Here is a 23519-nt window from a genome sequence, read left to right as displayed (position 1 = left end):
GTCTCTGCAGACCATTAACATTCAGGGATCACACACAAGCTTGCTTACCATTTTCATTATGCAGGAAGAAGAAAAGACAAGATAGAAAGAACACTACTCCATAGAATGAAAGAGAATAAAAGTATCATTTGGTCAGTAATCCACATCATTACTGCTATTCAGGGAAGTAAATGCTTTAATCAACAGTTTCCATAGTGTCTTCTACTTTCTTTCTCTCAACTCAGAAAGAGATTTTCCTGAACAGAGAACAAACGTGGATTAAAGATCTAGAAATATGTATTTCACATCAACTACGTGTTTTCCTTTAGTCATATTAAGAAACCTAGTAATACTTTCCAGGGATTCTCCTCCTTCAGTCCACTGGAGTTTGTGAGATTATCAACCGCAATTCATTTCCAGACTCACTTATGATCTGAGCCACTGCCAATCGAAACCAGCAAACTCCAGAAGATAAATATCATTGTTATCAATGAGATAATATGGATGGCAGCAATTTAGAAACCTTTTTTACATTATTGGAGAAAATTCCTTCCTGACCCTCACAGAACCTGTACAAATCCTGAGGCATGAGATAACATATCATCACTGTGCTCGTACGTGTGAGCTGTTGTCTGTAATTGCAGAGTTGTCCTTCATTACACTGCAAAACTGTTTGAAAGTCACTTTTGGTAGAGTAAATTATCATTTGACCCCAAACACCATTCTTGGGAGCTCCCATAGTTTGCCAATTCCCTTTCGCACAGCACCAGAAGCATGTGACAACTGCTATTGAAACTATACCAAATATTCTCCGTCGCAGAGCAGTTACGCGCCCCGCTCCTATTAAGGTTTACAAACTTAAGAGGGGAGGTGTGTAGCAGAGCACTAGGGTGCTCGCTACTGGTAATGGTAATAAGGACCCAGCTGCCAGTCTTCAGGGCAGCGCAGGTGAGAGTTGCCAGGGCAACCAATTTGGTCAGCTGGCCAGAAGGGGGCAGGGCCTGGCCTTTATAAGCAGCCAGGCTGAGGCCAGAAAGCAGTTCCTCTCTGGTAGCCTGAGCAACAGGAGCAGCGCAGCCTGCCTGCGCGTCTACATGTTAGTACGGGGTGGAGAGAACCCTGATAGGGAAGTAGGAAGGAGAGCCAGCGTGGCGCAGAAGTTATGTTACAGCCAGGAGGCTTATTTTGTGTTATAGCCGGTTGGCTCATGGCTTTGTGTTTTCTGTTTGTCATTGTTACACCAGAGGACCAGGCGAGGCTGTAGGGGTTGGAGGAGGCCTCAGGGGAGCTTCCCAGTAGTGTGGGGGTTCCTGGCGTCCTGGGAGGGCACAGCCACCGGGTGCTAGAGAGGGCACCATGGTTTGGCGCTGGAGAGTGGCGCTGCATGTGGGGGTGTCCTGACCCCAGCCCAGTGGGGGTGACTTCACGAGGAGCTAGTGAGATGTCCCGACCCCAGCCCAGTGGGGCAGTATCGGGGTAAAGCCCAGGGGGCATAGGACCCGGGAAGGGGGTCTGAAGGCCAGGTTAGGCTGAGGCCGCCTGAGTCCAAGTCTAAGGAGCCCAAGTCGGGCGTAAGACCCGTGAGGAGGGTCAGGGGGCCAGGCACGGCTAAGGCCACCTGAGCCCCGACCACGGGAAGCGCGGGAGACAAAGCCCCAGTGCGGGCGTAAGTGCCAGAGGGGACAGGCCCCAGAGGAGGGGGCGAGCCTATTGAGAGGCCCCAGAAGGGGGCGAGCTACACGAGAGAAGGCCCCAGTGAGGGCGTGTACCCAGAGTAGAGCGCCCCGGTGAGGGCGCATACCCAGAGGAGAGGCTGCAGACAGGGTCCCTAAGGAAGGAACGTAGGACCAGATAACGTCCGGAACAGCTGAGAGGCTTGGGACGTGGTATTGGGGTGGAAGGAGCCACGCAACGTCCATAGGGTTGGGGACACCAGAACCTATTTGTACAGAGGAGGGACCAGAAGGACAAGGACACCGAGTCCAAGGGGTCGAGTAAGGCAGCCTCCCTTTAATATAAAACATCAAAGTCGTGGCGGGCGAGAACGAGGGTGCTAGACAGGCAACTTGGCATGGTAGGGGCACCAGGAGAGATCACAGCCGCTCCTGGGTCCCCGCCCCGTGACATTCTCTTTTCACATGCTCAAACAAGTTAAATTTTTCTCCCATTAAGTTCTCTGTTTTAATGAGAAGAAATAGCTCTTTTACAGCTCTTGTAGCTGTTCCTCTAGAGAGAAAACAAAAGGTACCCTAAACTCCTTCTTAGGTAATTAAAAGAATATTTAAAGTAGCTTGTTTTCTCATTAATCAAAACCCAAATGGGCAAACGTGCTAAGAAGAAAAGGAACTGCAGTAGAAATTAATTCTTCCTATTGAGTATATGCATAAAGACTGCTAAGACAGCTCAAGGCACTTGCCCTATAAATAGTGCCCTATTGTCAGTGTATAAAAAGATGAAGCATTTCTCATAGCACACAAGCATGTCCAATTAAGAGTTAAGCCCTGCCAGTGCTAAAAATGAAAGGCTGCATCAACTCATAATCTAGTCTTGGGGTAGGCATACCACTGGAAAGAGTTCAGTACGTCAGTTAGAGTCTGAACTGCTTTCACTCACTGACATAAAGCAGCAAGTCATTTTTCTGTCTTGGCAATGGAAGGAGTTGTTATAAGACACTGGGTGGAAACACCTGTCCGTTACCAGGAGCAGTTTGCTGACCAAGAGCTGGACGCATATAAGCTGGAGCACTCTTTGTATGCTTTGCCAGGCCCATCCACATCCTCTGTGAGAATCAACAAGCATGTAATTGCAGCAGAGAAAAGCAGCACTGGGGAAAATGAGCAAAGCTTTCAGGTCCTACTGGATGTTGTGCAATTCCGCCCTGAAGATATCATCATTCAGACTTTCGAAGGCTGGCTCCTGATCAAAGCTCAGCATGGACCCAGGATGGACGAACATGGTTTCATATCCAGAAGCTTTACTAGGCAATACAAACTGCCAAATGGAACCGAAACAAAAGATTTGTCCGCTGTCTTCTGTCATGATGGCATTTTGGTTGTTGAAATGAAGAATGCTTCAGGAACGAGTTAATGTTTTATTAATAATCTTTTTCCTCGTGTAACTGTGTAATGCTGTGCAATATAGTCAAGCACTTGGAGTTGTTGGTTTTATTTCAATACAGATAAGAACTAACCTCTGCACATATTTTTTGCTTTGTTGAATTCTTGTTTGATGTGAAATGTAAGATAATCTGCCTCCAGCCATGTATGTGCTAGATGGCTATACTTATTATACAGCAGAAAATACAAAGCAGCTGCAGAAAGTGAAAACTATTTTGGATACTGCTATATGATAAGATATGGAGTACAAAGCATGAATAAAGTGTTGATAAAGAAAGGTTTCATTTGTAATATATATTGACGAGGTAACTAGTTAAAGAACAGCAGATAGCTGGTGAGTTCTGTGAAAATTTAATTTGCATACTAGAAAAATGGCATGTTTGTATTGATTAATATTTAATGTTGAACTCAACATATGTGAGAAGTCTACAACCCACTAGGAAAAAAATCTAGTTTTCAAATGTGTTTTTAATATTCACTTGAAAGTATTTTTTTTCAAAGAAAGGGTGTTATACTTAACAAAATGACATAAACAAGGATAGTTTTTTTGGAAATTCAGTATTTAGAAACATACTACATCTTGTTAATGTCAAGTCAAAGTAACTTGATGCAAAACTTTCAAATCCATTTTTTTTCTAATTTGTAGTGGATTTTTGTTTAAAAGTACCTTCACTGTCTCAGAACAGAAGGAAAATACTGCTTAATAATAAACTCTTAGAAGGACAACATTCATTCTTGTGTGGTGCCACTGATTTAAAGTTATTGCTATGGAAGGATAGGATGAATTTGGCCCTACCCTAAATATAACAAGACTCACGTACTTCTTTTGCATTAGAATTTGAGAGCCCAATCCTGCTGTTCTCAGAGAACAGGTGCTTCTTCTAACATTCAAATCTATTGGCTTTACAGCAGAAGAAGGATCCACATGTATGTGTCTAATTGCATGGCTGGGGTCCCTTTAAAGAACAAAGGGCTGTTTTCTGTTCCCAGTTATACCTGAGAAATCTAACTCATTTCAATGGAGTTGCACAGCTGTCAGAAATCTACCCACTGTACCTAACATCTGGTCTTCAATATTTTAGAAAAGTTTGCTACAAAGGGTACTGTAAATATGCCAGCATTCTAGAGAAACTACAGCTGCAAGTGGAACTGCCTCCTGTTATGCATACTTAAGATAAGCATGACTGCTGGGCTATGAATAGTAAAGGAATGCAGTGAGGAAAGTGCCAAGCTAAATGCAGATACTTTATGACAGGCATCTGCTGCTTGGACAAATTAAAAACATTTTCATATGCAATCAAAGATCAATACAATTCTCAGTAAATGAATTCAACAGACACAAATAGTTAGATTAACATAAATGTTTCTCCTACAAGGTGAAGGAACAAGACTGCTCTAGTAACTTGAGTCTAGTTTATAATGAAAGCACTATGTGTGGGTGTGGACACCTATGCATGCTATGGAAATGTTTACATTGGTGAACAATGACGGTAAGGACACTTTAAAGCAACAAGTTGTACAAAGAAAATAGGCCAAATCCCGTGTTTCTTTTTCAATTCAACAGCAATTTGATTTGCGTGAGGAATACAGGCTCAGATCCTCCTCCTCCAGCTTGCTGCACACTAAATTGCAGGATCTGGATTTACATGTGGTGTTTTCTGACTAGTGAACACTTCGCTTCCTTATTGTCAAAAGCCAAAGAAAACAGATGCAAGAGAAATACCACAGTGTTTCCCTGCAGCCTTCTCCTCTTCCCACAGTTGCCTCTATTTATAGACTGGAAGGAATCAGAAAACTTCAGCTACAAAATTTAGGTGTGTATCCATATTCCAAGCATTTCAAAGTCCAGGAACCTTCAGATGCAAAGATTTAGTTTGAGCCCAGGATACAGATTAGGACCATTTGCAAAGTTTAGATATAAATCAGGGCTTATATTTCAAATACAAAGTTTGCAACACTTAAGCAAGTTAGGATCTGGGCTTTCTATACCACTTGGCTTCAGAAATATTCCAATGTTTCAGGATCATCTACAGAAGTAACCATCTGTACTGCTTCTCAACCTTTGATTCATTCTCTGTCTTCTCTTTGACTTTGCACAGAATGGTTAATACATTAAATCAGAGTTGGCCAACTTCTAAGCAGGTGGGGCCACACCAGCATGGACAATATGCTCCCCAGGCTGTACACTGCCTGAATTAACCCTCCCCACAACACTATGGGCCCCCACACATATGCGCACACTGTCTCTTCTGCCCCTCCTGCATTTGTCTTGCAGAAAAACAGAATTAGCTGCAATTGTTACCCCCACAGAGGTGCTGAGTATGTGGGGGCCCGAGGGCCCTGCCCTCCCTCAGGAAGAGGGCTGTCACTGAAACGAGTAAAACTTTCCACATGCCCATCACCTTAGCCCCTCTTCCTCCCCTGAGAAACATATAAGTTGCCGCCCTTGCACCCACATCTGTTATTCTCTAAAAATAAAATCAGCATAAAAATAATGGTGGCACAAGTCAGGAGTAAGCGCACTGAAATCACTACAGTTACACTAGTATAAGATCAGCTTGTCAAGCAAATGTTATACTGTGCTGGAAAGCACATTAAAGGAGTCACTACACCCCTGCATAGTGTTCCAGTAAGCAGGGGACCATTGCCAATAAAAAAACCTCCTTTGCCTTATAATCACATATGCTTTTCTATGGCTTTGCTCTTTTCTTCACTGTAAGTACCAATATTTTGTCATTCTGACCTCAGAACATACAGTGGGCACTAGGGTATTAGACATGAAGTCAAAGGGATTGGTCAGTATTTTCTAACACATTGACTCCCTAGCTTTGCCACCCTGTGTCAAGTGCTATCACTTACTGTAATAGCAGTACTTTTTTTTGTAGAATCCCAGTTCCATGAGTGAGTGAATTATTTGAGAATCTTGGCTTTCCTTTAAAAATGAAAGAATCTGGATTAAACTAATTCAGGAACAATGGTATTATTCCGGAAGAGGGCATTACATACTGGAGTTATAGAATAGCTTGTGTGTAAGCAAGTCCTGCAATCTAGACAATACTGTACTGTAAAATAAGATGCGGAATCTGAGAAGGGCAACAAGGTTTGCCTTTGAAAGAGGGCCTAATACTGCACTTGCTAAGCCCATATAAATCACTGGAATTATACTACCCTAAAAAGAGATGCAATTAGAGAGCTGTACAATATACTAGTGAGAGGAACCCTTTATGTATGATCCAGATATCAGCTTCCAGATCTATGAACCACTGTCTGATATTATTGCTCAATGTGCTGATTCTGTCTGCCCCATCTGGGTATTTTTAAAGAATGCAGCTTTCAATTAAGTGCTGTGCTGTTTGCTGGATACTGCATTCACACAGGAGGCTGTCCAAGATGTTCATCTTGTTATTTTGAAGTGTCTATATCCAGATCTCAGTTTGTTCAGCTTGATGCACACTTCTTGTCAAGGTCGTGCCCAATGGGGGACTCATTTGGTATTGGTATAAAACACTGTAGGAATAAGTCTGGACCTTCCCAGCAGTAAGCCCACCCTGTTCCTACCCACAGGTTTGGTTTAGCATCCCCAACTTTTTCCAGGAACTGATGGGCATCATGTATAAATGGTTTATTACTTTGAAGCCTCTTAAGCCTCCATCTATTCATGTCTTCAGTTAACAGTTGATGAAGCAGGTAATTTTCATCATCTCTTGCCAGTAATGACATTAGGGTCTGCCTTCTAATATCTCTTGGTATAATGCCTGAGAGTACAAGGAGTACATCTGTGGTGTGTGTAAATTTTGCAGACTAAGTCTAAATGCACTGTAAAGTGCAGCGTTGAACTTTTAGTGTGAGAACTTCTGGGCCACACAGGAGCACAATATTCTGCTGGGGCATCTACTATTGCAAGCCCAGGGTTCTGAGCCCTTTAAAGCTGGTACTCCATGTTGTGCTGTCTAAACATCTTAAGGCAGCTACCCATGCAGAGACTGTACTGCTGACCTTCTGAATGTAATATTTATAGGTGAGAGAATGGTCTAATGCAACTTCTAGGTAGATTGGGGTATGTTTCATAGTTTCTAGGGTCGGAAGGGACCTGAGAAGATCATCTAGCCCGACCCCCTGCCATGGCAGGAAAGAGTACTGGGGTCAAACGACCCCAGCAAGGTGTTCATCTAACCTCTTCTTAAAACCCCCCAGGGTAGGAGCCTGTACCACCTCCCTTGGAAGTTGGTTCCAGACTCTAGCCGCCCTGACCGTGAAATAGCGCCTTCTGATGTCTAACCTTCTGATGTTCATGTGGAAGGATGCGGTTGCCTTCTCTTCTGTATGCCCTTGGCTTGAAAATTGTCCAAGTGGAAGAGTGATGATACTGATATCTTGATGCTCACCTTTAAGTACCACTTGCGGAGATAGTCAGTGATGAGTTCCATGTCAGTACATTAATTACACTAAAGAACAGGGGTATAACTGGAGGCAACTGTAGCACACAGGAGCCTCTGTTCCTAACCAACTGCCCTCAGCCAGTTCTCTCCAACCAACATGATTACTTTTGTACAAGCCTCTTAGGCTAGGGACAGACATTCAAAAAGGCCAAAGCCTGAATTGATTCAATCTTTCCAAGTTAGTCTAACCTGTCCAGCTTCAACCAATTTGCAAGTGAATAGACGTTCATGCCTGCAGTGGCTCAGGCCAGGAGCTGGGGGGTGCTTGAGCAGCCCTCAGCTGCAGGGAAGCTGGGAGGGGGAGGGAGGCAGAGAGGGAGCATGGCCATCCCTGGCAGTAGCTTGAAGTGAACTAGCCAGAGAGAGGGTTTAATTCCTTCACCCTGTCTCACTGGCATGGACTTGGGCCGCGGTCAACCACATGCTCCCCCCTCACTGCTGCAGCGCTGGGGCCAGAGCACGGACAAATACCAGCCAACATGACCCCTGAGGCAGAGGGGGCAGGTAGGGGGCATTATTCCCTCTCTACCCACACTGCCCCGAGGGACTGCAGTGGGGCATGCCTGCCACAACCACCACCGATGCTTGAGCGCTCCCTGTGCAGGACTAGTGGCAAAGTAAGCCCCCTCCTGCCCCCTCACCTAAGGGACACTGCTGACCAACCTCTGGCTGCACCCGCCCCTGCTGCTGGAGCGGCAAGAGGGCAGGGCCCTGACCGGGCAGCAGCCCCTGTCCGGGTGTCCAGGGAGTGTGTGCCTCTTTCTGGCAGGGGGGCCATGAGCGGAGGTCAGAGTAGCCATGGACTGCAGTAAGTGGCAGCACCAGATCTCAGAGGGGGCCACAGCCCCCCAAATCCCCCTTGCTTGTCTGCAGCAGCTCCACCAGAAAGAGGCTCGCGCTCCGGGATGTGACAGGTGCTGTGGCTCCTGTCATGGACTCTCCCCCTTCGCCGCTCCAGGGGCAGGGGTGGAGCCAGAGGCCGGCCAGCAGGACCCATTAGGTGGGGGGCAGAAAAGGGGGCTATTCCCCCTTCTGCCCAGGGGGCCGCAGCAGGGTATGGCCACCCTGACCTCTGCCAATGCTCGCAGGTAGTAAGCGGCAGGATAAGCCCTCCCTTGCCCCCTCTGCCAGATGCTGGAGGGAGGAGGAATAACCTCCTACCCTGCCCCCTGCTTAAGGGGCCATGCCAGCCAGCCTTGGCCCTGCCCCACCCAGAGTAGCAAGGGGGGAGCGACCCTGACGGGGGTTGTAGCCCTTGTCACCATGTCCTAGAGCTCGAGCCTTTTCCCGGTGGGGGGGGCCATGCTGGGTAGAGGCAGGACAGGGAAAGCTGCCATAGATGAGCGGGGGCAGCGGTGCTGGGGGGACTTAGAGGGCTATAGCCCCCTTCAAGCCCTGGTTCCGCCACTCATCACAGTCCACAGCAGCTTTGAGTCCCACTTGTGGCCCCCCTGCCGGGAAAAGGCTCACAGTCCCTGGACACCAGGACAGGGGCTGCTGCCCCATCAGGGTCCTGCTTCCTCGCCACTCCAGCAGCATGCAGGGGTGCAGCCAGCGGCCGACCAGCAGGGCCCCTTAGGCAAGGAGGCAGGTTATTGCCCACTCCCTCCAGTGTCTGGCGGAGGGGGCAGGAGGGGCTTATTCTTCTGCTTGCCCCACACACAGAGTGGTAGTTGGGGTGGGCAGACCCTGCTGTGGTCCCTTGGGGCCAGAAGGGGTGGCGGGGGGAATAACCTCCCGCACTGATCCCTTTGTCTAATAGATCATGCCAGCCAGCGTTTGGCTGTATCCTGGCCCCACCACTGCAGCAGTGAGGGGGAAGTGCCAGGTGGACCCCAGCCTGGGTCCATGTGGGTGGGACAGGGAGTGTGGAATTAAACTCCCTTCCTGGCCAGTTCACTCCGAGCTACTGCCAAGGCTGGCCATGCTCCCACCGCTGAAGCAGCCAACAGAAACATGCAGGTCCAGGCCAGTGGGACAGGGGAGGGAGCGGTGAATAAACCTCTTCTCTGCCCCCTTCTGGGGCCAGCAGCTGGCCAGGTCCCCACTCCTGCCTGTCCCTGCTCTGGCTGGGGAGCAGAGGGGCACCACTAGCCCTGTTCTGCTGGAGCAGTGAGCCCAGCCCAGAGAGTATGCTGGGATGTGGGGGGACTCTGGTTTAAGTTAAACCAGGAAGGGGTCTGGGACAGACATTGCATAATATTGTCGGACTAGATGATCTGCTCAGATCCCTTCCGACCCTGGAAACTATGAAACTATAAACTGGTTTGAGCTCAATCAGTTAAGTCTGATACTACATTCAACAAGGTTTATCTCAAACCAGTTTTAGCCATTTTGAAACTGGTTTATGTGCACTGAATTTATGTTCTGTTACAGGTTTAAACCAGTTTCTGATCACTTAAACCAGTTTATGTGTAATGTCTGTCTTAGCCTTAAAGTCAGTATACTTACACTGTCCACACTGGTCACTGCAACCTTGCTATCACAGCGGAGCTGCAACAACATAGTGGTTGGATGTATGAGGAATGAATTGCATGCAGACACTTCTTTCGTTTACTGATATATTGACTGCATATTCAAATACAGGATTTAAATTTACAGAAGTCTGTCCTACAAGAAATTACATCTTGGCTACACTGAAGAATTCATGGCATCCAATTATTCATGAAAGTGGAGTGTAGTTTGACAAATTAAAAACAAGTTAATTCGTCCATTTATGGAAAATACTCATGATCCTCTGATCTACAAACAGCTGCATTTAGTTTTTATATAATTTCAGGTCTACTTTTTGTGATACTTTGTTAGTAAAACACTGACAGTGTGATCACAACCATCCAAGACAGAGATAAAAATGAAATGGCTTCTTTGATAACAAAATGGCTTGTTTGATATATTTACAAATTAAGGCCCTGGTTCTAAAATCAGAGTTGTGTGTGCCCAAATATCCACCCATGTGTATTTAACTGAAGGTCTAGGCTGGGCCTTAGCAGCAAAGAGAAAAATTAATGCAAAGACTTATTTCATGTAGTTACATGTCTATAATCAGTTTAGCCCATAGCTAAAAGCTGTGTCTTATTTTTCTTTCCTCCCTGTGTAATATTGGATCTGAAATAGCAAAACCAACAGTAACATTCAGAAAAAGAACAATGTTTTCCAGGAAGTTGGCCAGATGCTGATAAGCTGCTTATTACTGTAACAACATGGAATATCTAGATGTTCCCACAACACTGTACGCAAATTTATGAAATCTGTTGATTCTGAAAAACTATTAACTTTGCATTAGCTTCTAAGCATTAGAGCTTTTACAGGTGGAGTTCATATTCATCTCAATAGCTCTCCCTTCCTGTAATATCAACATAACAGTTAAAATGGATTGTTGAGCTCACTTGGAAAGAGGTCCAAAGCTATATTTTCAAAGACTGAATAGAACTTGAGGTCTTCAGCTGGTATACTTCTAGACATGAAGTATACCAGAGCCTACCAGTCCATTGGACTGGCATGGCTAAAGCATGCCAGTTTCTGTATCCAATAGCTCAGAAGGAACTAATATTACTAACATTGTCCGTCTTCTCTGCTTGATGATCATGTTGGTTGACTAGGGGCAACCCCTGACATGAGTCACAGCAAGGTTTGACCTTATTCCTCCGGAATCTTAGAGAGACATTTTAACTAGTCTGTCACTGTGCCACTGATATCAAACAAGCCTCTTCTCCCTTGGTATGACAACTTCATATTTTACCAAGGAGATACGTGAGCTAGTAAATACCAGAGATATTGGTATGTCTGAATACTGCTGGAAGCAGTTTTCCCATTCTGGAAAAAAACAGATTTCAGTCCCAAATCAGGGACCACGTCTTTGTATTAATCCCTCAATTTTACAGCTGGAAATGAAGATACAGGTCTTTTGGGAGCCAAACTGTCAGAGTTCCCCTCCAGTCTTGGTGTCTAACATGGACAAAGCATGCATCCCTCCCACCCCCATTCTTGTTTTTTGAATCTGCAAAACACAAGTCATAGCACCTTCCCCAGTAGGAAGCCCATAATTTGTTACCATAGCACATTTTAAAAAGGCAGCTAGCCTTGATTTAAAGACGTCAAGTGATGATGGATTAATTGCATCCCCTCACAAATTGCTCCATTGTTCATTTATCTTTACAGGCAGAGATTTTACTCTGATACTTTTAGCTTTTCTCCCTAATTGACCATTTGCATTTGGCTATCAACTTCCCCAGTTTTCCCATTAAAAACAAGGTCTCAGGTCCTCTTGCCACAGAGGTTTTTTAAATTGAAGAAGCCTCCTTATATAATTTCAGATTTGTGCATTTTCAGAAAATAAAATATTTTCAAACAATTCCCAAGTGTTGTTGTCATGAGAATGTTTACTTTTTCCCTCTACGTTTTTCTCATGATTTTCATCTTTTTGAAATTGAATCTTAAAATAGTAACTAATACCTGTATATCTATATCCCCATTCATAACTATAATCATGATTATATTCTCCTAGACTACTATGAATTTTTAGTTTAGGGGTGAATTCATCTTTATCTTTATCTTAGAGAATGAAATCCCTCAGAAAATTAGCACCGAGTTGAAATACTGTTTGTGTTCGAAAATTATCTTCTAAAACATAGAATATTCAAGAAGGTTTGCTAGTGGCACTATGAGATGTCCAATGTATATTAAAATTCCTCATACAATACGTTGAGCTAATATTCTCTAAAGGTGGTGCAATTATCTATAATAACTCATACTAATCATCTTCTCCTCTTAACCATATCCAAGTCAAACGAACAACAAACTAATATTCCATCGTCTCAGATCATCCCTATTCCTTACGAAGTCAAGTTTCACTTAACATAATCCATTGTAAGCAAATACTGATTGATTCTTACCTAAAACTGCTACATGTACAGTTGCAGCAGCAGACTCACAGATTCTCAGCTCACAGTAGAGTCCTTATTCAGTGTGCCAGCACAGATAATAGAGGCACCTCAGTGATCATCTTTCCTTTGCTATATGGCTTCACGAAGCCACATGAGCTAAAACACCAAACCCTCCCTTGAGAATTACAAGCCAATCTCAATTTTTCCTCAGAACATACTTTTGCTGCCTTACTCAGTTAGACAAGCTTCCTAGTTCAAAGTCAACCTTCAATAGAATAGAGAATATTTCAGTTTAATAGCAAACTCCCAACTGACCTAATCCATCACAAAGCTGCTTTCTGGTTGCCATAATGATATTGTGATGTCACCCTCTTAAGGTTCTACGACTAACAGCCAGAACTTAACACTACTTCAGCCAGGTGAAACAGCCCACATCAGCCAGCCAATGTAGCATTACGTTGTTTGTCATAGAACCTTAAGAGGGTGACATCACAATATCATTCTGGCAATCAGAAAGCATTTTTGTGACAGACTAGGTCAACTGGGTGGAGGTGACTCCAGTGGTGCCATAACCTCAACCTAGTGGCAGCCTGCTTTGAGGTAAAGAGTCTTGCCCTTGAAGCAGAGTAGAAAGGACAGAGGAAGGAAAAGGGAAGAAAGTCTAGCCTCTAACCTACTCTCCCACGTGGAAAGACCTGAAACTTAATTGGATATAATCTGTGACTCAAGGAATGCATCTACACAAGATGTTTACTGTACTGCTGCCTAATTAGCTCCACAGTAAACATCTCAGCATCTACATGTGTGGCCTTACTAGTTAGCAGTAAACTAAGAATACAAGTACCTGCAGCAGAGTTTTTTAATGTGCAGCAGTGCATGCATAGATGTTGACAGGGCTGGCTGGGGCATGACAGTGCTTCAGTGCAGGGGCTGCCTGCTGGCTAGCCCCACTCTAGAGCACCCTCATGCCCCAGCTAGTCCCTCTGCAGCACACTGAGCCACATCAGAGCAGCCCTAGGTGGCAGGCTGACCCCCCAGACCCTCTGCTAGGTGGAGCTGCTCTGACCCGGCTCAGCATGCTGCGGTCCCGGACACACATTCAAATGTGGAGCCCAGGAGCAATGAACTCAGGTGTGATATGCGTCAGAGTTTATCACTTCAAATTAATTGCATGTGTAGATTCACCCAAGGATTATACTCTTAAGTCACCCCAATACTCAATGAGCTGTGGTAGGTATAATATGTGAATAAAGGGCTTGCCAATGAATACTACATCTCACTGCCTTTTATAATAAAGGCCTAAATTGGATCTGGAAGACATTAGCAAAAAACTCTCTTGATCCACTGTATCTGTAGCAGGGCACTAAGGTGCCTGCTACTTTGAGAGCAGAGATAAGAACCCAGGTGCAGGTTGCCAGGACATCTGGTTAATGAGGGGAGCGGCTGCACCTGCACCTGAGGCCAGTGCAGTTCCCTGTCAGCAGCCATGGGGGAAGCTCTCCCAGAGCAAGCAGAGGGGAGAGGCCAGACTGCAGGTACAGCTCTGAGACTGGGGGAAGGATGGAGCACCTCTGAGGTGGCTGGAATAATGTTATAGCTGGGTGGCTAGGATTTATGTTATAGCCCAGGGGCTTGTGTTTTGTTTGCTATTTTCACGGAGGTTGGGGTGAGGCTATTGGGGGTTGGAGGAGGTCTCGTAGGGGACCCATGGCAGTGTGGGAACCCCAGCACCAGTGGGGGGGGGGCAGTGTGAGATCAAAGAATGTCAGTTCCATCAGCGAGGCTTGGGGTGTGGTAAAGGGGTGGTTGGAGCCATGCATAGCCCATAAGGCTGGGTGCACCGAAACACCTATTACAGAACAGGGCCAGTTTATAGCAGGAAACCGTGTCCAAGATGACGGAAAGGCAGCCTCCCTATTATATATTTAACATCAAAGATGTGGCGGGCAAGAATTGAGAGTGCCCTTCCGGCAGCTTGGCATGGTAAGGGGGCCTTAGGGGAGATCACGGTGACCCCTAGGATGCCATTCTGTTACAGTGTCTCTGAAAAATGTACAGTAAGGGATGGGCAGTCATGCTAAACTCTTTAAGGCCCCTGCCATATATTGCATATATCATACAATTTACTGATTAATCATGCAATAAATTTAGACTAGCCACATGTGAAGAATAACTATCATGCCATAAAAATGTCCATCAAGCTACAAAAAGTGCAACTAGCTATGAAATTAGTGCTTGAACATGTGTAACAACTTTATAGCTGGTTTCTATCTAGCTTTAATTTAAATGTGGCATAGGGAAGGTTGATACATTTATATTTCCATAGCTTTTGATGCTTTATCCCTGAAGTGGATTTTAGCAACTATTGAGTTTTTCTGAGAATCTTGGGACCCGTTTTATTTCTCACATATGAGCTAACATTGAATGCGTATCATACAGGGTATAAACAGATATTATACTTCTTCCAGGAGAAATCCTTTTGTTCTGGGATCCTATAGACCTGCAAGCCTATTGTCCCATGTAAAGTACCTATGAAACGTATGAGAAAATGAGCTAATACTTTTTTCCCGGTACAATGCTGCGTGGATCTGTAAATTAATCCTGGCTCGTTCAAATTAATTGCCAGTCATTCTAGGGACAAGCCTGTTGGAGGGGCTATGTTTGTAAAGGGCTGTGCTGATCCTCTCTTGTCCCAGGCTTCGAATTGGATCAATCTCAATTGCCTCAAATGAGAGATTTCTTTCCAGCCTTGCTGGGAAGAACTTGGATTTCATTTGATTTTAATATGGTTATATTTTGTTATACGATTTCTGAACTTATGATGTCATTTTCCTTCAAAAATTGTCTCCCAAGTTACCAAAGTGGGTTGTAAAAAGCCCTGTAATACCCCATTTGTCCTCAATACATGTTGGGTTTGGCTGAGGAGCTGTTCATGCCCCCTGATTCTTAGGCCAATTCTATTCCAGCGCTATTCACAGTCCAGGTTAAAAGTGGCTTCCAGGCTGCTATAACCTAGACAGAGACTATAGCCTCAAACGGCTACTGTTATGCCAGCCCTCAATTTCTGAAGCCTAGTAACATTCTAGCAGTAGCTATTGTCCCAGTGAGACCCTTTTGCTGGACCAGTCTGTAGAGTACAGCACTGGGGATAACGTCTGGAGGAAAAAAAAATACAACCCCCCCACCAGCTGTTTTTTGGGTGCTAGGGTAAGCCTCAACTGTCTGATGTGATTGCACTTCATTTCTTGCCCATTTCAGATGAGATACAAAGCTGAGGTCTTCCTCTGTTGATGTTACTGTTGATTCAATAACTGATTCATAGGGGTAGAAACATTTGTGTCCTGTAACATAAATATTCCATAGAAAACTCCAATGTGGGCAATTTCTCCTCAAATGCTTCAAATAACTTTTCACTTATCTCAAACTTTTGTTTAGCATTGCTGTGGGGAGTGAAACAATTACTTTGTTTCACCCACTGATGTTTATATCAGCAGTGAGCAGAGAAATGTATACTTGCTTTGTTTAGTTTTTGAAGACCTTTTGGAATGAAAGAGCTATACAATACAGGATATCATTTTGCTAAAATTGTTGTGAAAGTCCTATTTGTATCTTACTAAGGAAAAACGTTAATCAGTTTCTCTTCCCTAGTGTGTATGGATTTTAGCATCATGTTTGCATGCCCTAGGAATCCTCTCTCAAATAAGATGATGTTCCTTTGACAAAGGTTTGGCCTAGATTTTGAGCTGTAAGTTGTACACAACTCCCTAATAGGTTATACATATGAAACTTGATTTTTCAAGGAAAAATTCAAAGGCAATTAATAGGAAAACATATATAACTAACATCTAAATTCATAGAAAACACTGAAATTCTGACCTCAGAATTAGTATTTACACTCTATTGTTAGCTCACCTCATAGAGCCTAGTTGTTGCAGGGATTAGCAAAGTAACCTTACTGGCACTGCAAACTTTCTACACATCACCATGAATTAGAGACATGACACTGACCTTAGCTGGATTTCCTCCAGTGACTATTAACAAAACAAACAAACAAACAAAAAATACATTTAAAAAAAATGAGAACGCAGTCTTTATAAGTTACTGGCTTGCTAGCCAAAAACTAAGATTCTCTGTCTTCAGAGGAAACATAGTGTAGGCAAAATTTCTACATGCTTTCTTGCTCTGGTGCCTTAGATTTAGTGGAAAGATCAGTAGGAGGGTAGTTCAGCCTTCACGCATAAAGAAGCCACAATCCAGAGCTGATTAGGCAGATCAATAGGAGCAAAAGGTACTTGGCATCTTCCAAAATGTTTATATGCAATATGCTTCCATCACTATATTATCTAAGAACTTTGTCAGTTTATTCTCACTAGGCACCTCTCTGTTATTAAATGTGTATGCTAATGTGGAGGTTGTGTGTTTTTTACTCTGCAGCACTGCATGTGTAGACACTGATGGGCTGACTGGGGCACAAAGGTGCTTCAGTGCGGGGACTGCCTGCTGGCTAGCTTTGCACTAAGCACCTTCATGCCCTAGCCAACCCCTCCATGGCACTTCGAGCTGGGTCAAAGCAGCCCCGGGCTGACAGACTGACCCCCCTGGACCCCGTGCCAGGTGGGGCTGCTCCAACCCAGCTCAACGTACTATGGTCCCTGGTGCATGTATAAACATGGTGCCCAGGAGCAATAAACTCCGGCATGATAAGCTGGCCTTGGATTTATCGCTTCACATTAATAGCATGTGTAGAGATGCCTAGTGAGGATAAACTTATGAAGTTCTTAGATAATATAGTGATGGAAGCATATCCTGTATAAATAGAAGTACTACCCTGCCACAAAATTAGTTTCTTACAGCCTAATAAGGCCACGCGTGTAGACGTAAGATGTTTACTGCTGGAGCTAACTAGTCAACTCTGCAGTAAACATCTCGTGTAGGTGCACCCATTATGTTGTCCCTGTGTGATAGTGAAGTATTGTCACCCCAGATTTATAGATGAAGAATTAAGACAGGGATAAAATGAGCTGTACAAATTAACAGAATCTGTGGCAGAGCCAGGTATAAAACTGAGCTCTTAATCTGGGTTTTGTGCTCTAATCATAAGGTCATGCTGCTTTCCCCCACAAGTCTTAGAAGCCTTAGCTTAAAATGTGACAACCATTCCAGGCAGTAACAAATGCAGAGGTGAGAAATTTTCAGACATGATCACTCGATCACACTAGGAGCTTGACCAAGATTTTTAACAAAGGCAAAAAATGAACTTCAAGCTTATTTTGGTATAGATATGTATATGTAATGTTGCAGGCTTGGCTTTGATTTAGGCCGTTGCTATTTTATGTTCAAATATGAACATTAGTGTGGTTTTGTTTGTTTGTTTGTTTTTCTTGGGTAGTTGCATTACATATGGCATTTATAAAATCTCCATTTCAGATGTCTCCAGTTTACTTTGGTTTCATAAAAATGAAATATTCACAACTAGATTTTTACAAGCATTTGCATTTTCTAAAAAGGTAACATTCTACATTAATAAATACATGTGGAAATATTTTTGTAAATGCAAACTTTTATTACACTCATGGTATATTTCACTGCTTAACATAGAACTTAATTCATATAATTTACTTTTATTGCTCTGATAACCTTAATTTTTAAAATCACTTAGTGCCCTCTAGTGGAAAGCCTGTGGCTACAAATTCCTAGTTTCTACTAGGAAATGTGAAGTCTGTTTGATTCAGTGTTGTTTCATAATTAGTAGGGTCAGAAGGGACCTGAGCAGATCATCCATGGGCAGGAAAGAATGCTGGGGTCAAATGACCCTGGCTAGGTGATTATCTAGCTCCTTTTGAAGACCCCCAGGGTAGAAGCAAGCACCACTTCCCTTGGAAGTTGCTTCCAGATCCTAGCCGCCCTGACTGTGAAGTAGTGCTTCCTGATACCTAGCCTGAACCTACTCTGTCAACTTATGGCCACTATTCCTAGTTACTCCTGGTAGTGCAGGGTGGGGGGGGCAGGGACTCTCCCATTTCTTGCAGGTCCTCCCTGGTAAGTTTATAGACAACCACCAGATCCCCTCTCAGCCTTCTCTTGTGGAGGCTGAACAGGTTCAGGTCCCGTAGCCTCTCTTCATAGGGTCTGCCCTGCTGCCCCCTGATCATGTGAGTGGCTCTCCTTTGGACCCTCTCAGTGCTGTCCACATCCCTCTTGAAGTGCGGTGCGCAGAACTGAACACAGTACTCCAACTGTAGCTTGACCAATGTCACATAGAGGAGGAGGATCACCTCCTTGGATCTGCTCATGATGCTTCTGTGGATGCATGACAAGGTGCAGTTAGCCTTACTGACCGCATCCTCACGTTGGTGGCCCATGTTTATCTTGGAATCAATAATGACTCCAACATCCTTTTCTGCTTCTGTGCTGACGAGAAGGGAGTTCCCCAGCCTGTAGGTCTGCTGCTGGTTCTTCCTCCCTAGGTGCAGCACCTTGGACTTGTCAGTATTGAATCCCACCCTGTTCTCATCCGCCCACCCCGTAACCTGTCCTGATCAAGTTGTAGCCTGTCCCTCCCTTCTAGCGTGCCCACTTCTCCTCACATCTTGGTGTCATCAATGAATTTGAACAAGGTGCGTTTCACCCCCTTGTCCAAGCTGCTGATGAAGATGTTAAACCGTGCAGGCCCAAGGACGAAGCCCTGCTGAACCCCACTGCCCACATCCCTCCAGGCTGAAAGTGACCCATCCACCACCATTCTCTGGGTGTGGCCCTCCAGCCAATTTGTGACCCATCTGACTATACAGGCATTGATGCCACAGTCGCCTAATTTTTTTAATGAGAATGGGGTTAGAGACAGTGTCGAAGGCCTTCCTAAAGTCCAGGAAGACAACATCTACCGTGACACCTACAACCAAGTCACAAAATCCTTAGATGCAGAAGGCAACCAGGTAGGTCTGACAGGACCTGCCCCTAATGACCCCATGTTGGTTGCCCCTAAACATAATCTCGCCTGCTGGTCCCTCACAGATGTGCTCCTGGATAACTTTCTCAAAGAGCTTCCCCAGGACCAAGGTAAGACTAATGGACCTATACTCTCCTGGATCCTCCTTCCACCCCTTTTTGAAAATGGGGACCACACTGGCCCTTTTCCAGTCTTCTGGCACACGGCCAGAGCACTGTAAGTGCTCATAAAGCCGTGCCAGGGGTCCCACAATGACCTCTGCCAATTCCCTCAGCACCCTGGGGTGAAGATCATCTGGACCTGCTGATTTGAACATGTCCAGCCCCACCAGAAGTCCCCTAACTAGATCCTCTCTGACCCTGGGCCTGGCTGTGTCTCTTCTGGATCCATCCAGAATCCCGGGGGGGGGAATGTCCCAGTCCCTGCTCAGAAAAATGGAGGCAAAGAATTTGTTAAAGGGGTCAGCTTTATCATCTGGTGCAGCCACCAGATTGCCAAGTGTGTCCTGAAGGGGCCCCACGTTACCTGGTGCTTTCTTCTTACTCCCTATGTATTTAAAAAAGGACTTCTTGTTATCAGCCTCCCTACAGTCTCGAGCAATGGAGGTATAATCCTTCTTGGTGATGGCCCCTCCCTTCCACTGGGGGCTTTTGAGCACTCTTGCCCACTTTCACTTGTGTTGGGACTGTTACCCTTTGAGCTTGGAGGATAGTCTCCTTAAGGAATGACCACTCGTCTTGGACTCCCAACTCCCCTACCCTCCAGGACCTCAGTGTCTCCCCGACTAATTTCCTTAACTCATTGAAATTGGCCCTCCTGAAGTCAAGGGCTGATGCCTTGCCGCAGACCTTTGACACCCTGCGCTGGTGAATTCCTGTAGGTGATGATCGCTATCGCCCAGGTGGTTGAGAACCCAGTCTCCTCACCAGGTCACTGTCTGTGGTCAGGACTAGGTCCAGCAAGGCATTTTCCCTGGTGGGACTGTGCACCTCCTGGGCTAGACGGAGGTCCTCTATCTCAGCTAGGAACCTATGTGAGCAGTCAGACCTGGCTGACTGCTCCTCCCAGCAGATGTCCAGGTAGTTTAGGTCATCCATGATGACCACATCCCTTGACCTAACTGCCTCTGCAAGCTGACCTGAGAATTCCCAATCCAGCTCTTCCCTCTGGTTGGGTGGTCAATAGTAGATGCCCACTGTTAAATCCCTGCCCCTCCTCTGACTGTGCTGTTTGTTGAGGACGTGTATTGCTCTTCGACGTAGAGTGCCACACCCCCACCTTTCCTCGCCGTTATATCCCACCTGAACAGTCTGTAGCCCTTGATGTTTACCGCCCAGTCATGGGTTGAATCCCACCATGTTTCAGTGAGCCCCACTATGTCCGGGTTTGTGTTAGCAAGCAGGAGGGCAAGTTCCTCCTGCTCATTCCCCATACTATGAGCATGAGTGTAGAAGCATTTGATGCCTCCTATGGGTGCATGCCCCTCCCCCCTGATCCCAGGACTATCCAGATCCCTGTCACTTACCTGGGTATTTCTTGTGCTCGTCACCTGTCTTGGCTGGGAAGTGTCCTTGTGTCCCCCTTTGGCCCCATCCCCCGGCGAAGCTCGTTTTAAAGCACGCCATACTAGATCAACCAATCTGGAAGAGAAGACACGCTTGCCTTAACATCCTGAATCTGAGCCCCAGGCAGGCAGCAGACCTCGTGTGCCATGGGGTCAGGTCGGCAGATGGGACCCTCTGTTTCCCTCAGGATGGAGTCTCCGATGACGAGGACTTGGCGTTTCTTCCTTGTGGTGTTCCGTCCTTGTTCAGACTGTGTTATGTGTAGAGTGGCACTGTCATCGTCCCCACCAGAGGCATCCACTTCAACCTTCTCCTCCAAGGCTGCCAAGGCCTTGAATCTGTTCCCCAGTTGTACCTCGGGAGCCACCACCACACTAGCCCAAGCAGCCCTGGTTCTGGTGGTCACCTTCTGCCATTCCTCTACTGTGTGTCCTTTCTGGGAGGTCTGTCTGCTGGAAGACCGATCCTACAGAGAATGGAAATGTGTGTCAATTTCATCCTCTGCAGCCCTGATCCCCTGTAGCCTGCTCACCTCAGCCTGAAGTTCCCTCACCTGCTCCTCCAGGGCTCAAAGTTGGGCACAAGGGGGCCTCCAGACCCCACCCCCTGCCAACCCGCAGAGAGGGGTTGTAATATTACATGACAGAGGTGAGTGAAAATGGGGGAGAAAAGCAAAATCAAACTTCTCAGTGAAGTCTGGTGTTCTTTTTAATAGAAATGTTACTTATTTTTTCCAACTTCATCAAATGATGATGAAAAAGTCTAATCAACAGCTTAAATTTACAAAAAATGACCATGGGGGGAAATAGATACTGAGTGAGTGTTTAGGCTTAGTTTACTCTTAGAAATGCAACTGATCAACTGGCTTATTTCCTAATAGTTCTTATACACACAGACAAAATACAGCTCTGCTTTCTTACCTGATCCAATGGTGCCTCCTGGAAGTCCACCATGTAAAACGATGTCTGCAAAATCTTAACTGCTGATAGTCTTAACTCATGGAATACCCCCTTTCCGTGGCTCTCCTATCTCACCACAGTGAGAATGTGTAAGGAAAATTACTAAAATAATTTGTGAAGACAACATTAGGGATGACAGGTTTTTGTTTGCACTGGGAAAGTTACCAGCTTAAATTTTAATGATGGTAGTGGAGTGTCTGTTTACATAGAATTTGATTATTCAGGATAACCCTAAATTAAAGCGACTCTCACCACTGCAGTTAAACTCACACCATTTTTATCTCCTCATCCCAAATGCTGCAACTTTAGTTGCAGGGTTCTGCAACTAAGCAGAACTCCCTCTGTTGCTTTAAAAAAGGTGCTTACTCTTAACTATAAGGATTTAAGTAGTCCCATCGAGCTTACAGGCAAACAAACGTTAGCTAGGTTCTGATCCTGAGAATAAGGACAACTAAATTCACTCTGACTCCAGCAACATAGTTACTCAATTAAATAGTAGGAAACCTTTACCAAAGGAATCCAAGTTTCGTCTCTTCCCACATATTAAACAATCCATGTCAGCTGTCTTTCTGTGCAAAGCCCTTGTCTTTGTAACCCAAAGCAACAAAAAGCCCAGTCTGGCCAATTCAAATCTCTCTCATGGTACTGTAGACTGATTCCCTTGAACATTCTTCAATTTTTACTTAAATTTTTTTTTTTTAAATTTATTTCTAAAAGAATAAAGGAAGTGCTAGTTTTAAATTCAACAAGCTTACCGCCCACATAGGTTTGTCTCATTGGAAGGAAAGCAATGGAAAATATGACTTCAGACCACAATTGTTCCAATACTTTATTGCCATTTTTCCCGACAAGGGAAATAATGTATGTTTACTGTAACACATTTTTCCTTTCATAATTATTCATTATTGGTTTCTGTTAGATTACAGAATAATCAGAGCATTTTTATGGTTCAGTTTACTTCATTAGCCTACATTTTTTTTCTCCAACCGACATCTGAAAACACTGTCTTCACTGACACAGAAATTCTATACACTAAATGATCCCAGTTTAGCAGATTCTGACATTCTTGTTTGATATATAGGTATACACAAAGGTGACCAATAACAGAGCTAAGTGTGACTCACTAGTTATTATAAGAAAGTTAAAATGGGAATCCACTGAAAGGTTACACCAGGAACTAATTATTATATGAAATCTGTTTGCTGAAGTCTCAAATGGGGAGCAAACAGGGAGGAGGATAAACCAGCTGAAAACTTTTGCAGAGCAGAACAGTGTAAATGTACATGTTAAAAGAACCATAGTGTGGGTGATGCACTCAAATGGTTAGGACCAGGTCACAAACTTGGAGAGCAGTTTCCAAAGGCAGAGACTGAAGTCAGAAGTTACAGACAACACCACATTGGGATTGGAAGCAGGCTGTTCAAGGTGAGGGAACTGAACCAGAGGTGGAAACCAGAAGAGTAGGCAGATATCATAAGCCAGGGATCAATAGCTGGAGATGGAAGATGGAAACAGGGAGCAATGGAAGACAGAGCAGGAGCTGAGGACTAAGCAGAAACAGAAAGACAAGACTGGGAGCTGAAGTCAAGAAGAGGCCATGTACAGACTTCCCAAACAGCAATATAACTT

At 44.9% G+C, this 23519-nt stretch overlaps 1 protein-coding gene across 1 annotated transcript; it reads left to right on the top strand.

The window, feature by feature from the left end:
• Positions 1 to 2395: 2395 nt before the first annotated feature.
• HSPB3 (heat shock protein family B (small) member 3) lies at positions 2396 to 3133 on the top strand. The gene has a single exon (XM_019518319.1). The coding sequence runs from the start codon at positions 2629 to 2631 to the stop codon at positions 3064 to 3066; it is 438 nt and encodes a 145-aa protein (XP_019373864.1). The 5' UTR covers positions 2396 to 2628; the 3' UTR covers positions 3067 to 3133.
• Positions 3134 to 23519: the final 20386 nt, after the last annotated feature.

Source organism: Gavialis gangeticus, unplaced genomic scaffold (genome assembly GCF_001723915.1).
Source record: "Gavialis gangeticus isolate Ggan-Ray unplaced genomic scaffold, GavGan_comp1, whole genome shotgun sequence".
NCBI classification, from domain to species: Eukaryota; Metazoa; Chordata; order Crocodylia; family Gavialidae; genus Gavialis; species Gavialis gangeticus.
Note: the sequence above shows the minus strand (reverse complement) of the source record. Positions and strands in the feature narration are given on the sequence as shown.

Excerpts from the sequence above, each read along its gene's own strand:
- HSPB3 (XM_019518319.1), top strand. The coding sequence starts at position 2,629 with ATGGAAGGAGTTGTTATAAGACACTGGGTGGAAACACCTGTCCGTTAC.